This window comes from Bombyx mori, chromosome 21 (assembly GCF_030269925.1).
Source record: "Bombyx mori chromosome 21, ASM3026992v2".
In the NCBI taxonomy this organism is placed as follows: domain Eukaryota; kingdom Metazoa; phylum Arthropoda; class Insecta; order Lepidoptera; family Bombycidae; genus Bombyx; species Bombyx mori.
The window spans coordinates 1,094,933-1,112,755 of record NC_085127.1 but is presented as its reverse complement, the minus strand read 5'-3'; the positions used below and the strand labels follow the sequence as shown (position 1 = coordinate 1,112,755).

The following is a 17,823-nucleotide window of genomic DNA, read 5'->3' as shown; positions in this document are numbered from 1 at the left end:
CACTTCGTCATAGACTTGTAATTGTCGTTTAATTTTAAATAATAAAGATGTATCATCTGCGAATAATACGACCTCGTAACACGTGATCCCACCCGAAAACCCTTACATAAATAATAAAATAATATTATAGATTAATCTAAATATTCATCTTACAAATAAATGTAAGGTTTTAAGTTAATACTTAGATATCTGTTCCGACAAATCCTCTGGTCTTCACTAAGCGCCGCGTAATAAAGCTTTTCAAGTCAAATTTAACCGGTTAAAGTTAAAGTTAAAGTTCAGGTCTTATATCATGTCTTTAAAAAGTACTTCCATACCACCCATACAAATGATCCGACCGAAATATTTGTATCCTTAGATTACCTTCCAACTACCTAATTATGATCTTAATTGCTTCCTTCGATATTGGCTTGAGTGAAAGAACATAAATGAAATGGTCCACGAAAGAAAAACAGCTCTATGGATATGACTAAAATATACATGTGATGAAGAACAATATATATAATTAACATTGTTCAAGAATATGTACAGTAAAGAATTTAATGAATTAATCCTAAAATAAATGTCATTCGTTTTCATTAAATCTTATACAAAAAACATAAATCCAATAGAAATACACACTTAAATAATATTTCATTTGACTAAACAAACAGCGACTAGGTAAAATATACTTATTTGAAAATAAACCATCCGTCCCACAGGAATAAACAACTGTGGTTAAATTAAGAAAGTCACTGATGAAGAGGTATGCAACACAAACTGAACAAAAATAATGCATGATATTACAAAATAAATTATTAAAATATCATAGAGTAGGTACTGTAAATAATGTAATAAAATATGTTTTATTTTTAAATTGACATTATTTTTTCGATAAAAGAAAAATGTAGATCGCGCACTCTAGTGTTAAGTAAGTCATTGTTTTATTCTAGCGCCATCTCTTGGTGAATAAATTATTTAGTCTTTTCTTAACCTTATTCTTCCTTTCGTTTTCCTTTTTGATAATGCTTAAGGTTGAGTAAGTCTAAAGTCTCATTAACACTAATTCTAAAGGCATATTTTTGATAATCTTTGTCAAATTCCTTTTTTTAAATTCGAAAACCAACTTTTGCGATGATTGTGTTAAGTCTGTAACATCTTCACTTATTATTATAAAAGCATACATTAGTATTTGAAAAATTTTAAGGAGCGAAGTAAAATAAACCTAAATTGAAATGAGATGTATAATAATATACGGTACTTGAGTATACATGTGTATTGTCTATGGTGTACACGACATAACATAGATAATGAACATGATTCATTTGAGAATTTTGAGATCAGCTGGGATGAAATTATGGCCGTTTTCCAATTACAGCACAAGAGTGCATTATGCGGCTGCTCAACTAAGCTTCAGCACAATTCGGCATTGTTCGTCACCGAGTCGCATTATGCTCTGTAATTAACCATTACTTAATGGTAGTTTTCCAATTAACATTACCCTTGCAAGAGCAAGGTTAATGTTCGCAAATTCTCTCATCTCATTTCATTTAATTTCATCCCAGTTCATTAATGTCTCAAATTAATTATCTTCGTTTCATTTCATTTTACATAACATTTTTATAAAAATTAAAATATAAATTAAAATAAGACTTAACCGAAAAGTCTTAGTTACCAGGTCTTAAAATCCCTTAAAAATAAAAAAATCTTATTTATTTTTCTCAAATTTTAAGTGTATGCATAATCTGTTTCTTTTTGACGTTTGCTGTCAAAACAGTGCACGCCACACGTGCCTGAAACCAATAAAATGCGTATAGAAACATGTTATTTCTGTTCATCCAGGGTTTATCCTGGACACGGAATCCAATTTGTCCGGAATGACTGCAAAGTGAGTCTATAAACAACAATGCCCCAAAAGATTATCATACTCAACAAGCTAACCAATCTGGCCTCAGATTTTCAGATTCTGTCGTTCAAAATGCCACGCAGCGTTTAAAAAGAAGAAGAATCCCCGTAAAACTAAATGGACTAAAGCTTACCGTAAGACTGCGGGTAAGGAATTGTCTATAGACCCATCCTTTGAGTTTGAAAAGAGACGAAATGTGCCCTTGAAATACAATCGCGAATTGTGGACTAAAACAATCGAAGCTATGAAGAAAGTGGAAGAGATCAGACAGAGAAGGAGTAATAATTATATTATGCAGCGATTGAGACAGGGCAGAGAGGTAGAGTGGCAAAGAGACGTGCGAGAAGTCCAGAGAGACATCTCTTTGATAAAGTAAGTGTTATTTTGTGTTTTATGTGATACGACAGCCATATATGGTATCGAATAATGTATTTAAACTGTGAAGCAGGATGTGAATGAAGTGAATAAGTACCGGTATATCAATGCAACAAGAGTCAGAAATTTTTATTTTAAATTTGTACACTGGAGTGTCTTGTTTTATGTTTTTAAACTCTCACAAAAACTATTACAACTAAATAACAATTACACACTATTACACAATATCGACCAATGCTACCGTAAAACATAATTAAGCGACATTTTTGCAATTTTACAACAGAGCCATTTGAAAATTAAAATTTAGAAAGAATATAGCAAAAAAACTTCTTCAGCTATTTTAATTATGTAAACTTAATTGAAGCTCAATTACAAACATCAAACTGTTGATGCTAGTACTAAATAAAAAGCACCTTCCCTTACAAAGATAAATGTTGCATATTAAGAGAATTATTATTTAACAAGCGACCCCCCCTTGCTTCGCTTCGGAAACAGTAATTTATTATTGATTTCTGCACTATAGGATGTTATTATACATATAATCCTTCCTCTTCAATCACTATCTATTAAAAAAACCATATCAAAATCCATTGCATAGTTTTAAAGATTTAAGCATACATAAGGATATAGGGACAGAGAAAGCGACATTGTTTTATACTATGTAGTGATGGTTATGATTTTGCAAATGCAAGACAATTATCATAAAAAAGATATTACTATATTCTAGCTGCATTCTAATTCACTTTCAACATATCTCTGCAGGAAGGCAGTGGCTTGGCTCTGCCCTTAGCATTACTGAAGTCCATGGGCGACGGTAACCACTCACCATCAGGTGGGCCGTATGCTCGTCTGCCTACAAGGGCAATAAAAAAAAACATTTCTTTGACTAAAAATACGACTTATTGTAAATTGATCTAAGTTTAAGTAAATGTAATGATGATCCAATAAAACAGATTTTCCTTGGATAATTTACAGGTCACCAGCGGCTGGTCTGAAACAGCGACAAGCTTTAGAAGCCACAGAAATGGAAGTGGAACCCGAGACAATAGAAGTTGTGGACGCTAAAGGCAGGAAACAGATTATTGAGGCTCCGGTCATGGTACCTGCAACAGGCGAGTTGATTGAAGAGGGTGGTGATATTGAATTGTAGTTAATGTAAAGGAAGCAAAGTAAATAGTTTCAAAATATCATGTTTTGCAGTCATTGGATAAGTAAATATGCTCAGGGATTCATTTGTTTGAATGTAAATATTAGCAGGGTCTGAATTTTGATGATTTAACATGTTTTTAAAATTATAAATTCTCAGAAGTAGAACATCATTCTTTTTTTTTATTTGGCGAGCAGAACATTTGTCATTGTTTATTCTCATTGAAGTAACGTAAGTAAGAATAAAGTTAGAGAGAACTGCCAAGTGTACATTTATTTTGTTATTGTATAATTTATTGATAACAAATTTCCCAAATCTGTTCTTAAAATTTTCCAAAGCATTTTGTGTGAGTGTTTCTTCCACATAGTCACAACTGGGGCATGCAGAAAATTGACTGTCTATACTTTTACAAGAAAGCTATGCTGCAGAACTGTATCCACCCTCAATCTCAACAATAAATGGATAAACAATAGTTTTTATTTTATTTGATAATTCAAGGATTTTTATTAAAATTCACATGCTTTATGTAAGCTATTGTTTCTTTTAAATTGCAGTCCCCGAAATGCTGATATGTGCGAATAACTTGTAATACTTATAGGGGATAGAAAATTATAACGCTTTTATTCAGTTTTCTACAAACTTACCATCCTATTTACATATACCCTTGAATTACATTCCCGGTACAGAAGAAGGCGCAATGCACAACCGCCGTCACCCTAAGCATGCCATGTCGGATCCTCCCGATCCAATCTCAGTGCTTTTAGAAATAACCAGTCACAACTCTCGTCCAACTCTTTGATGTTGGAGCTTGACCTGCAATTTAACCCATAGACACAACCCACTGGGTCACACGCCAGATCTCAATGGGTCACGATTCAGATCCGATGATTGATTCAGCAAAGCACTGCTCTTGCTAGAGTGAGTGTTAATTCTCAGGCTGTGCTGAGGCTGAGCTGAGGCTTTCCTACCAGTTCAGTTAAGATGGAATAGCCCCTCGAAGCTATCAACTAAGTAGTAAGTTAGTAAAATAAGGTACTATAAAATATTGAAGTAGGTATACCTAAAAAACACCATCAACCTATAATTAATTAGGTAATGAGAGGATAAGAGATATCTACTTACAGTGTGCCTTTGCATAATGTAAATACAATTTTTGTTTCGTTTTTTTTAATACCTAATCACATAAACGCTTGGCTCGATTCTACTCATTGGCAAGTAGAAAATTCCAGAAATGAATTTAAGCTAATTTTTTTCTGAAGATATGTAGAAAACAATAGAGAATTTGAATACAAGGTTAAAAAATTACAAAAAGCCAACATCACGTGGTGTTCCCAGGCGGTCACCCATCCAAGTACTGACCACGCCCGATGTTGCTTGACTTCGGTGATCGGACGAGAACCGGTGTTTTCAACATGGTATGGACGTTGGCGATAGTGGAAACGAAATAAAGATATATAAATAATTGATTCAATCACCATAATCTATATTTTCCAGCTATTTATTATTATTATTATTAGTAAAAAATTCTACTTAGAATATCAGGAAAAGATGCCTCGCAGTTTTAGATATAAAAGATAAATTTTAACGCGGAAAACGGAGAGAACGGCCTAATGGTCGTCTAATGCGTCACTATAAAGGTAAGTATTGATTGTCCCACAAATGAATTCAACGTAAGAGGATTAACAAGTAGCCAGTATTTATAACATTTTTTGTTCTTAAACGTAAAAGTCGTAAAAGTCGTCGTGGCCTAAGAGATAAGACGTCCGGTGCATTCGTGTGTAGCGATGCAGCGGTGTTCGAATCTCAGGCGGGTACCAATTTTTCTAATGAATTACGTACTCAACAAATGTTCACGATTGACTTCCTCGGTGAAGGAATAACATCGTGTAATAAAAGTGAAACCCGCAAAATTATAATTTGCGTAATTACTGGTGGTAGGACCTCTTACGAGTCCGCGCTGGTAGGTACGACCGCCCTGCCTATTTCTGCCGTGAAGCAGTAATGCGTTTCGGTTTGAAGGGTAGGGCAGCCGTTGTAACTAGGTATACTGAGATCTTAGAACTTATAGGTATCTCAAGGTGGGTGGCGCATTTACATTGTAGATGTCCATGGGCTCCAGTAACCACTTAACAGCTCGTCTACCCATCTAAGCAATAAAAAATAAAAAAAAACATTCGATAGAAATACAACAGACGGCGACCACTGCGACCGCAGCTAGCTGTGCTGACAATTGAAAAAAATATGCCATTATGATTTTGAATACTATCAATAGATCTTACTAGCCGAGCAACTGTTATTTCGCCTACATTCGTAGCGTCAATGTAGCCATACATTTGAAATATTTTAATAAGGATAAGTACAGCATTAAAGGTTAATTCTAACTAATTTCCTCAAGCGGACGCCGGCATTGATTTTGTGATGTTGATACCAATTCCATCGTGAGGGTTCCTGCCTATTCCTACACAAAAATACTTAGGATCTTATAAAGAGGAAGGAAGTTTGTCGAGCCTTTGAGATTGATAAGCAGCCACTAGAATCGATTCTTATTTCCAATCAGATAGGCCGTTTAGGTACTCATCCGTTGTCTTCATCATCTTCTACAATAGACTTAATTTTATTGCAGAATTATTATTATAAATGCAAATACGAATTGCAATGCAATATGCAATTTTAACTTCACTTGGCACTTCAATAAAACAAAAGAAGAAAATAATGGATGAAAAGAGCTAAGAACAAAAAGAAAATTGGATTAAGCTAGAGGAGGCCTATACCCAAAGAGGGGTTCCTATCGAAGAAAAAGTTTGATGTAAGCTAATCAAATAAACAACAATAAAGAAAAAAGAAATCTAATATAAAAATAATAATGTAAAAACTGAAAATAGATCAAAATGTAAAAATCATATATATATATGTATATATTTTTTATTGCTTAGATGAGTGGACGAGCTCACAGCCCACCGAGTGTTAAGTGGTTACTGGAGCCCATAGACATCTACAACGTAAATGCGCCACCCACCTTGAGATATAAGTTCTAAGGTCTCAATTATAGTTACAACGGCTGCCCCACCCTTCAAACCGAAACGCATTACTGCTTCACGGCAGAAATAGGCAGGGTGGTGGTACCTACCCGTGCGGACTCACAAGAGGTCCTACCACCAGTAATTACGCAAATTATAATTTTGCGGGTTTCATTTTTATTACACGATGTTATTCCTTCACCGTGGAAATCAATCGTGAACATTTGTTGAGTACGTATTTCATTAGAAAAATTGGTACCCGCCTGCGGGATTCGAACACCGGTGCATCGCTCAACACGAATGCACCGGACGTCTTATCCGTTAGGCCACGACGACTTTTTTAAAAATACTTTTTTATTTAAGAATATTTAGATGTAATACTTAGGTGATGGGAAATAAAAGGTATTATTATTATTATTACTTATGCAATTTTAAACGGTTCTAACCAACCAAATGTTGTCGACGCCGTTCTAATTCAATTAAGTAAAAAAAAAAACCCGCGTGAAACTTCAGACAAATCACAAACATGCCATCGTAATGTGCGACGAATAAGTGTTATATCTAGTTTTATAACAATGACAATATATACGTACGTCTTAGGTGTGGTTTTCGCATGTTTGTCTTACGTTTTATATCAGAGATATGCGAACGTGTATTCCAGTATTATTAAGAAGCCAGAAAAGAGATATGATTATATTATTGGTAAGCTACATTCGTGACTCCTTATGAAAGTTGTGAAGCAACACGGCGCCTTTTGCTTGGTAGTAGCTAGATTTAGCATTTAAGTTTTCGATTTCTTTCGAACATTTATTGAGTGAGTTAAAATTGTTGATCTACGAAATTTGGAATTTAATATTTTAGTCCATGTTCAATGTTATGAAAATTTTCAATAAAGTTTACAGTAATTAAACACCAAATTATATGTAATTTCTTCTATGTTTGTACGTATTTAACAACAACTTAAATTACTTGAGATACAATTTTAAAATAAATACATAGCTGCAATATATAATGTGTTCTAATATAAAAAAAAACGATTATGGTAGGACCTCTTGTGAGTACGCACGGGTGGGTACCACCTATTTCTGCCGTGAAGCTGTAATGCGTTTCTGTTTGAAGAGTGGGGCAGCCGTTGTAACTACATTGAGACCTTAGAACTCATATCTCAAGGTAGGTGGTGGCATTTACGTTGTAGATGTATATGAACTCCGGTAACCACTTAACATTAGGTGGGCTGTGAGCTCGTCCACCAAACAAGGCAATAAACCAAAAATTTTAAAAAATAGCATTTGTCTCTTGGTTTGTAATTTATAAATTCGCATTTGGTTTATCAGATGGTCTTGAAACTTGATACGGTTGTTGGTGGTACTTCAGATGAAAATGGGCCTTCTTATCAACATTTGTTTCAGTTGGAGCCGGCACATCAGGTTGCGTCCTGGCCTCCCGCCTCTCCGAAGACCCGAACACTAAAGTCCTTCTAATCGAAGCTGGTGAGCAAATGGGCTACTTCACCAGGATGCCTCTAACGCCGACTGCGGCTCAGCAGGGACCGAACGACTGGTCCGTGAGAACAGTCCCACAAAGATACTCATCTTTTGGACTTTGGCGGCAGGTGAACGAGCTTTTATTATGGGCAGAAAATACGACGAAGGAGAGGTCGCAGGGTTTCGAAATATACATAGGGAAAATCCTACGTTTCCTTTTTTTTTTTATTCATAGTTGGGTGCACGAGCGCACAGCCCACCTGGTATTAAGTGGTTACTGGAGCCCATAAAGATCTACAACGTAAATGCCGCCACCCACCTTGAGATATGAGTTCTAAGGTCTCAGTATAGTTACAACGGCTGCGCCACCCTTCAAACCCAAACGCATTACTGCTTCACGGCAGAAATAGGCAGGGCGGTGGTACCTACCCGCGCGGACTCAGAAGAGGTCCTACCACCACCAATCATTTGCCTATCATCGCAATAAACTGGATTACTTTTCGATATTTAAGACACAAATCCTGCCACGCGGAAAAGGACTCGGCGGCTCCGGACAAATAAACTTCCTCCTTCACGGATCTGGTTCGCCCCGAGATTACGAGAAATGGTCTCAACTCGGCTTCGAAGGTTGGACGTTTGAGGACTTGAAGCCATACTTCTTGAAGGCATTTGGGACAACGGAGAGTGAATTTGACACTGAACCCTGTTACGAAGATGGCTTTTGTCCAAAATCAATGGTAAAGTTTAAAACACGTTAAAAGTTTAACTGTAGTACTCCCTGAACTTTGGTGTGCTTCGGTGAGCATTCGTAATCGTATAGCTCATCTGTCAAAAAAGGACATGAAAAAAGTAATAATAATATATTTCATACCAGTACGTAAAATCACTTTCACTTCAGTACTGTTGCTATGACCACAATTTTAAACTCTAATTCCAAACCTCCTTTTCCTATGTTAACGACTGGTGAAAAGAACAGGGCTCATCATTTGAATGTCTTTAAGACTTCAAACCAATACATCAAGCATCTCAAACAGTGCCACTGATTTTTCTTTTTTTTTGTCCTGTTATCAAATTATAATTCCGTTGGCCGCTTAGTATTAAGGGGTCACTGAGTTCGTCTTATGAAAAAGAAAGGTTTGTGTTGTAAACTAACAATGAAGAGCTGAATTACAGGCGCCAATGAAACTAGTACAAAATCACCGCGACGAACTAATGACGTCATTTAAAGAAGCATCCAGACAGACGAAGACAAAGTCCACAAAGTTTCAAAAAGCCACAGCGACAATTAAGGACGGTGTCAGACACGTCTCGTTCGACGCATACCTGAAGCCGGCACTGCAGAGAGACAACTTACACGTTTTGCTGAACACCCAGGGTATTTCAGTAAGTCTTTCGTATATGTATTTCAGCAGACTTTGTGGTTTCCGCCTTCCTCCATCTCTGCATCACAACTCTTTCCGTGTGTATGGCAATTGGCGACTGAAGGTCTCACAGGAGAATGGATAATGGCCTTTTCTGATATTATACTCCAATCGTAAACTAATCGTGAGTGTATTGTTATCCCGCATTAGGAACTACAAACATCCTACCTAAGTATTTCTGCCTCGAAGCAGTCATACGTTCCAGTTTGAAGGTAGCAACTGGTAAGTAATACTATTGGACTTCGCGCTCATGTCTTAAGATAGGTAGTAGCTTTCACGACGTGATGTCTATGAGCTTCGTTTTACTAGCTGAGTCTATCAATTGTATTTAACATGGCCTGAAATATCACCACCTCATCTCTTTCCGTGCTGTAGAAATCTACTGGTGATTTAACTGAGAATTGGCAGCAATCTCTCAGTATTACAATAATACCTCGTCCAATATAAGTCGTCGTGGCCTAAGGGATAAGACGTCCGGTGCATTCGTATGTAGCGATGCACCGGTGTTCGAATCCCGCTGGCGGGTACCAATTTTTCTAATGAAATACGTACTTAACAAATGTTTACGATTGACTTCCACGGTGAAGGAATAACATCGTGCAATCAAAGTCAAACCCGCAAAATTATAATTTGCGTAATTACTGGTGGTAGGACCTCTTGTGAGTCCGCACGGGTAGGTACCACCGCCCCGCCTATTTCTGCCGTGAAGCAGTAATGCGTTTCGGTTTGAAGGGTGGGACAGCCGTTGTGACTATACTGAGACCTTAGAACTATATCTCAAGGTGTGTGGCGCATTTACGTTGTAGATGTCTATGGGCTCCAGTAACCACTTAACACCAGGTGGGCTGTGAGCACGTCCACATATCTATGCAATAAAAAAAAAAAAAAAAAAACCTACACGACTCCTAAATTTGTTTCTTTGTGCCAATGTTAGGAACGCGATGGATGATTGTTGGCATAAAATAAAAATTCCGGGTCTTACATCTTTCAGATACGCTTCGAAAACAAGAAGGCAGTGTCTCTGTACATTTTGCTAAACCATCGATACCTTAACAACGTTTTCATCAACAAGGACATCATTATTTGCGCGGGCGCCATTAAGACACCGCAGATACTAATGCTGTCTGGAATCGGACCGAAAGATTTGTTGCAGAAGTAAGTACAATATGCTGTGGTTAGCAAGAATGGGCTCTGATCCAAACGAGGACGGTCTATAATGTATTGAGGGATTATTCCTAAGCCAAATATATTGTGAAAGAGATCAAGACCTTGGAGCTAAGACATATTAAAACGTTTCTGAGGGGAAAAAAACAGCTAAGATATTTTCTTGGGACCCTCAGAAGACATTTCGCGTAAAATGAACTTCATTGAGAATGCAAGTGCTAGCTCCTCAGACATTTTCGAATTCAAAATCTCCAAGCTTTGAAATATACGCATCAGCGAAAGATGTGTTTTGTAAAATAGTAATACAATTTTAACTCTAATGACCATTTCTAAACAAAATACCTTTCAATGACAGATTGAAAATAAAGCCGGTTGTGGTGAACGAGCACGTTGGCAGGAACTTGCACGATCATATGAATTTTCCCCTCTACGTCAGCATCCAGAAGCCAATCAGCGTAACCCTGGCGAAGGTATTCACCGCGACGACCGTCTGGGAATACTTGTGGAAAGGCGAAGGTGAAAGTGTAATTTTACAGAGCCTACGCTGACAGAAATCCACCTCTTACTAGAATAAATAATGTTCAGTCTAACTATGCATTTTTGATTCTTATTTGATTTTGTAGACTAGCACAATGAGTACCAAAAGGGGGGACCTATTAGTATTTCCTGGCTGAGCCGGTGTTCGCTTTGTCCTTATCAAACTTGAATGTCCTTCGAGCCACCAGTAACCTTGTCCCTAATTTTTTGTCTTTGTGGACAGCTTGTTTTCAATGCAGTTACACGATAATTATTGAAATGCTTTATTTTAATATTTCAGGTCTACTGTCTTTCCCACCTGTCGCTGGAGTCGAATACCAGAACCAGTCTGCCGTGATGCTGTTCTCCATGGGAACATCTAGTGAGAGACTGCTGCGGGATCTGTCCAATTACAAACCTCAAGTAAAAGCTTTGGCCAGATTGCTCCAAAAAGTTCACATAGAAAAACTTTAAGTCTTTTCGTTTTTAGGTCTTCCGCGCAACCTTTCCATTTCACAACTCGACAAGAAAGGAAGGGTTCATGTTCCTATCGACTTGCACCCAGCCCATCAGCCGAGGGTCTGTCAGCTTAGCGGATGCCAACACGAAAAGTCCCCCCCTCGTAGACCCTCGGTACTTGAAGAGATTCGAGGATGTTAGATGCATGATACAAGGTAAAGCGTAAATGGTTTATTAGGACCGTCGTGGTGGAACGCGCTTTAAGACCATGTGGGTGTGTACTGTCCTGATTGATGCAGCCGCGAAATGACCACCAGCGTCGCTTCGAAGGGCAGGTAGACTAATATTTTAATGCTGCGGGGATTTTGACCCAATGTTTGATGCAGTGTGCAGTGTTCACGCAGTCAATCAAATGCGATATGCGCCTAACTTGAGATAATCTGATATAGAATAGTCCCTTCAACTTTTGCTATGTTCTTCTTGAGTTTACTAATAAATTTACTTTAAAAAAAAACAGCAATAAAACACACTTAAATAGCAAAACGAACTAACAATTAATTTCATATTAATTTATCCCATTGTTACAACGGTCAGGCTATTAGAGGGAAGTTAAATAATTATTGTACTGCCATTGGTTCTTGATGCGTGTGCATATTTGTAAGTTAACCTGGCGTCTTCACTTAAAAAGAACTTTCAAAGATTCCGTTACATACAATCAAACATAAATACATTGGTATGTACCGAGCAACTAATAACAGTTAAAAACATTATGCAACAGCAATAAGGAGGGCAGAGCAGCTGGTGTCAACAAAGCCGTTTCAGGACGTGGGAGCAAAGATCCACTGGCCCAGACCTGAGCGTTGTCTTACCTTCTGGAACTACACGTCGGAAGATCAGAGGAGCAGAAAGCGATTGAGATTGTAAGCTAGTTCTGTATCATCGTCGGATGCTTCGGCTTGAGTGACTGAAAGAATAGACTGGGCAGTGTCGACAGCCCGTTTGGGCCCACGGGCCGCAACAGTACAGTCTGGCCCCAGCAATAGGCTACTTCGCGCTAAAAATGACGCTTCATCGGTATTTAGTGCTGATTTTAACCAGAGCCATAAACTCGAGGTAGGCACGGGTAGTAGTCATGATCCTGCCTATGGGCTTAAAGAGTAGGACAGTCATCGATACATTTGATGTTTTGACCTCATCTCTCAACGTGCGTCTCGGCATTCAGATTTATAGGAGTTCTGTAATATAAATATAGAAGTAAGAGAGAAAGTGATATTACTTAGATAGTGATATAGAAGGGTGACCACCCTCAGCATTGAAGAACACGACACAAGGAGCAGGAGGAGTCAACAGTATAATATAATAGTGAACTTGTAGATATACGACAATAGGGGAATCTTCCATCGAACGGGAGATATTGATCGGTAGACCGACGGTCCTAATGTTGTTGTTTCGAACTTGTATATAAGCGAACTTAACTTGATAATGTTGTTAGCAAGATTCAGGCATCTGTCAAATATCTTGTGCGACCGCCACATGGATTAAAAATACGATTTTTAAATTCATACGCCCGACTCAGGATCTTTGCAGAGCAGATACCGTTATATGAACATAGAGCTGTGATGGCTACCCGCCACAAACTCTAGGGAACTATTCATCTAATTATCCGATCTTGAGTGATCACCGTCGCTCATGCTATCAACAATTTTAACGGCACAGACAATGCGGTTCTATTCACATAACATATTACTCCTGTATACAGACAGCAAAAGCAACAGAAATTTGAAAGAAAGATAAAATCTGCAAAAATCAATACTCCCCCGGATACGTATCTGGAGTGTCTGATACGAGAGGTCGCGGTGACCGGTCACCACGTCGCCGGGACCTGCTCCGGTGGAACCGTCGTTGATGACCAATTACAGTACGTATATCAATATTCATAATGGTTATTATCGCTTTGAAATATTTTGATATTTTTTAAGGATTGAAATTGAATGCTGTCAATCAATCTTGAGATATGCACATACCCGATCTTGTGAATCGAATTGTAAACAGTCGACGTGACCCTAAACACGTCATTACGGATCCATTAACGTTGCTTTTAGGTACTTCAAGCACCGGTCATCGTTCTCACCGAACCCTTTGCTTGTGACGAAGGGCTCGGTTAGCAACGTTGTCAGGTTTGAGTCCCGTGAGCTCACATACTTTTTAGGTTACGCTGACATGGCATTTCACTGGTGGTAGGACCTCTTGTGAGTCCGCGCGGGTAGGTACCAACGCCCCGCCTATTTCTGCCGTGAAGCAGTAATGCGTTTCGGTCTGAAGGGTAGGGCAGCCGTTGTAACTATACTGAGATCTTATATCTCAAGGTGGGTGACGCATTTACGTTGTAGATGTCTATGGGCTCCAGTAACCACTTAACACCAGGTGGGCTGTGAGCTCGTTCGCCCATCTAAGCAATAAATAAAAAAAAAGGCCTTCAAGGCTACCAGCTTAGGTAGGAAAAAAAATAGATTTGAGGTAGATATTACCATTGTATTCTAAGAATATTGTCCCACTCTTCAAACTAAACGCATGACTACTTCGCCGTAGACATAGACACGATAATAGTATCTACCCGGGCTCACTGATATGCCCTACGCACTGTGTATCTTAGATTATAAAGTGCCAACTGTATGACAATTATTTTAAGTAAACAGTATCTTGATCATGTTCGCTTATGTTTATATTGGCAGTGATGAGACGAATAACACGGAAGTCCAATTTTTAATGTTATCAGGCCTGGTTACTCCTACTTATTCCAGTCGCGAAATAGTCTAGCTAATTATCATAAAAAACTTCAATCAATCTTCTCTCAGTGTGTCCCCGAGGCAGCTAATGAATGCCGATACTATATGAAGGGTAGGTAGGATTGCCCTAGACCTCCGACCGCAAGTTGTTTGAAGTCGTCGTGGCCTAAAGGATAAGACGTCCGGTGCATTCGTATGTAGCGATGCACCGGTGTTCGAATCCCGCAGACGGGTACCAATTTTTCTAATGAAATACGTACTCAACAAATGTTCACGATTGACTTCCACGGTGAAGGAATAACATCGTGTAATAAAAATCGAACCCGCAAAGTTGTAATTTGCGTAATCACTGGTGGTAGGACCTTATGTGAGTCCGCACGGGTAGGTACCACCACCCCGCCTATTTTCCGCCGTGAAGCAGTAATGCGTTTCGGTTCGAAGGGTGGGGTAGCCGTTGTGACTATACTGGGTGGCGCATTTACGTTGTAGATGTCTATGGGCTCCAGTAACCACTTAACACCAGGTGGGCTGTGAGCTCGTCCATCCACCTAAGCAATAAAAAAAAAAACCTCTCAACACCAAGTGGATCACGAGTTGGTCTGGTCGCCCAATTAAAACGTATGTTCCTGTAATTCTTTTTTCAGATTAAAATCAGTTTCCGGCGTTCGCATAATGGACGCCAGCGTACTTCCGGCGCCGTTGTCTCTGTACCCGAACTCTGTGCTAATAGCTATGGCCGAAAAACTCAGTGAAATGATGCGAAATAATATTTGAATACATAATATCGTTACAATGAAATTGTATGGTCTACTTTAAATAAATATTTAAAATATGATGTGTTTGATATTTTATTAGGATTTCGCGAGTCGTCGATGTAAATAAAACTAATTGTACCGGCTTCTAATACATAATGGAGTTTCTTGTGGTAATAAAACTCCAGCATTTGATGTTATTCTTATAATATTTAAGTTAAGAGATGTACAGCGTGCTTGAAGAGCGGGTAGTGAATGATTGAATGATAGCGAAATACATTAAGATATTAAACTGTGATGCTTAGCGCCTTAGAAGGCTAGCATCTTTGACATGGCTATAAAAGAATTGAAGGCACTGGCCTGAACACTAATTAGGTATAGTCAAAAATCATCTAAATCGCACACAATTCACATAGAAAACAGTTCTGCAACTGTAAAACTCAACATGGATATTTTTTTTGTCGAATTGTTGAAGCGTGTTTTCTTTTTTGTCACCGAACCGTTCGAAAAACCCAGACATCGGAAGGTTGCGTTAGAAACAATTAGGTCAAAACCAATAACATCGTAATCCGAAGTACATATGTATTGGTTCCGGTTATCAGGAAGTCCACGGACGGATCCAATTTACCTTGAGATAACGGTAGATGCAGGTTCTTCGGTGGTAGTTCCATATCAATTATCGAATAATTACCCTGGAATTCAATGAAAATTTCAAAATAGAATTAGAGCTAATTGAGGCCCGTGAGAAAGTATATAATCTAAGGCCTCAGTATAGCTACAGAGGCTGCCCCGCCCTTCAAACCGAAACGCATTACTGCTTCACGGCAGAAATAGGCACGGTGGTGGTGCCTACCCATGCGGACTCACAAGAGGTCCTACCACCAGTAATCACATGTAATTATTAAATAATCACGACTAATCAATTTTAAAATCTTTAATCTCTTTTCGTGAGTAAAAATTTTTTAAAGAAAATTATTAAAATGTTAAACTTTAAAATAAATAATTTTATTTATGTTTAAGCTTTTCTCGTTCACTTGAGTGTGCTTACGTATAAAAAGCTATAAGACTAGAGTACTCACGACGGGCCAAGGACACCTCGTGATAGCTGGCTGAAAGAATGCATTTACAAAATCCTTAACCCATTTGAACCTGATAATTTTACAAAATGTCTCTTTCCACTGTACCTTCATTCCTTTGAAATTGTAAGTTGCAATCATCTGAAAATATAAATTAAACTCGTGAATATTGAAGTCTAAAGATAGAAGATAACCACTTAACGCGAATCTCGAAGGCTTCTCATCACCGGCAAAGTGAAAGGAAAGAGGCCTAGAGGGCGTAATCCCATGCGCTGGTCCGATCAGATTAAGACGACTTTGGAATCCAGCATCAATGTCGCTATCCGCTGTGCGGAGGACAGGAGTGAATGGAAGAACATAGTCCTAACAAAAGTGCTCCGTAAAGGTTACGACCCTCAGCACTGAGGAATACAACGCACGGAGGAGGGACTTAGCGTGAGATAGGCTGTGAGCTCGTTCGCTTATTTATAGCTCTTTGTTATAAAGATAGCAAAGTATTTTTTTGTTCTTGATGGACATGTAAATTCGCGGCTCATCGTTCAAATTTATTAACTCAACTAATTTGAAATCATATTACATAGTTTTGCCCAGACGAGCTTAAGTCTGACCTGATGGTGAGTGGTTACCGTCCGCTCATGTACATCACTAATGCCGCAATGGTTCTAGGTAGTATGGCGGTAGGAGAATCACGAAGCATTCCTCAGAGAGCTCCCAGAATGTGTCCCAGAATGTCCTCAAAACAAACAGTAAATAAACACAGATAAACCGAAGTCTCTCCGTAGTCCCAAATCCTACCGCTACTAAACGTTAGAACAAGGTCACGTCCTTACGGATCTATCAGATCCAATAACCGTTGCATTAGACGCCTTCAGCTGTAACACTAGGAGCAGGCTTAGGGACCCCGGTAACCGTACTCGTCGAACTCGACAAAGAGGTCGACGTGCAACCTAACCCATGCATCAGCCCGCTGAGTTTCTCGCCGGATCTTCTCAACGGGTCACGATTCCGATCCGGTAGTAGATTCATTCGCGAAGCAATTGCTTTTGAGTTGTTAGGTCTCCTTCGGAGGCGCTCGGGCAGTTGTTAGTAAATCCCACCCCTCCTGGCTGAGCCTTTGCTCGCCCACCTATCCTGGTGAAACTGGAAAGACCTCCGGGCCACCAGTATCTTTCAATCATAAAAAAAAGAACAAGGTTTTTGCTCCGCGACCCTTCCACGTATACTCACCGTGATGTTATCTTCTATTTGGGTCAAAGCTTCCATAGTAAAGTTAGTAGTGTAAGGTTTCCCTTTAGACGCTCTAGCGGTCAGTATGTGAACGTTTCGGACATATTTTGGATTAGCATACACAATTCTGCTCTGCCCTTGGTTTGCTTTCTGAGCCAGAAAAAAAAACAACAATAGACATTGCTTAAAGATGTTATGATAAGGTTTATAGACGAAGGCAATAGCTATCACAAAGTTGGTCATTTGCGAGGATTTTATATTCCTGGGAATGGCCAGACGCGTTTACTTACCTGGTATTAAGTGGTTGTCGGAACTTTAAACATCACAACGTGAAAACCCGTATCCACCTTGAGACATGAGTCGAAGCCACTGACATGGCCCCACCTTCTATACCGGAGTACATGACAGCTTCGTGGTTAAAATACGTCGCACAATACTGATCTAACCGTGCCGACTTACAATACACGCATTTAATACTTACAAAGCATAAAACAACTTCATAACACAGAACAAA

The 17,823-nt window shown here is 38.8% G+C and overlaps 3 protein-coding genes and 1 non-coding gene across 4 annotated transcripts; 2 read left to right on the top strand and 2 right to left on the bottom strand.

The window, feature by feature from the left end:
- The first annotated feature begins 1,684 nt into the window (after nucleotides 1-1,684).
- Nucleotides 1,685-3,676, top strand: LOC101746755 (probable ribosome biogenesis protein RLP24). The gene is made up of 3 exons (XM_004925383.5): nucleotides 1,685-1,867; nucleotides 1,935-2,257; nucleotides 3,236-3,676. The coding sequence occupies exons 1-3, from the start codon at nucleotides 1,787-1,789 to the stop codon at nucleotides 3,408-3,410; spliced, it is 579 nt and encodes a 192-aa protein (XP_004925440.1). The 5' UTR covers nucleotides 1,685-1,786; the 3' UTR covers nucleotides 3,411-3,676.
- A 1,041-nt stretch (nucleotides 3,677-4,717) lies between these two features.
- Nucleotides 4,718-4,836, bottom strand: LOC119630166 (5S ribosomal RNA). Its single transcript, XR_005245952.1, has one exon. It is a non-coding gene; the product is annotated as a 5S ribosomal RNA (ribosomal RNA).
- A 2,116-nt stretch (nucleotides 4,837-6,952) lies between these two features.
- LOC101737246 (neither inactivation nor afterpotential protein G) lies at nucleotides 6,953-15,089 on the top strand. The gene is made up of 11 exons (XM_021347513.3): nucleotides 6,953-7,126; nucleotides 7,834-8,036; nucleotides 8,421-8,645; nucleotides 9,082-9,291; nucleotides 10,321-10,484; nucleotides 10,849-11,009; nucleotides 11,311-11,432; nucleotides 11,500-11,683; nucleotides 12,247-12,388; nucleotides 13,228-13,386; nucleotides 14,899-15,089. The coding sequence occupies exons 1-11, from the start codon at nucleotides 7,000-7,002 to the stop codon at nucleotides 15,026-15,028; spliced, it is 1,827 nt and encodes a 608-aa protein (XP_021203188.2). The 5' UTR covers nucleotides 6,953-6,999; the 3' UTR covers nucleotides 15,029-15,089.
- Nucleotides 15,090-15,196: 107 nt separating this feature from the next.
- On the bottom strand, nucleotides 15,197-17,761 carry LOC134200831 (uncharacterized). The gene is made up of 4 exons (XM_062674598.1): nucleotides 17,600-17,761; nucleotides 17,310-17,459; nucleotides 16,086-16,223; nucleotides 15,197-15,698 (listed from the first exon to the last, which is right to left on the bottom strand). Exons 2-4 carry the CDS (start codon nucleotides 17,343-17,345, stop codon nucleotides 15,549-15,551), a joined length of 324 nt encoding a protein of 107 aa, XP_062530582.1. The 5' UTR covers nucleotides 17,346-17,459; nucleotides 17,600-17,761; the 3' UTR covers nucleotides 15,197-15,548.
- Between the last annotated feature and the right edge of the window lie 62 nt (nucleotides 17,762-17,823).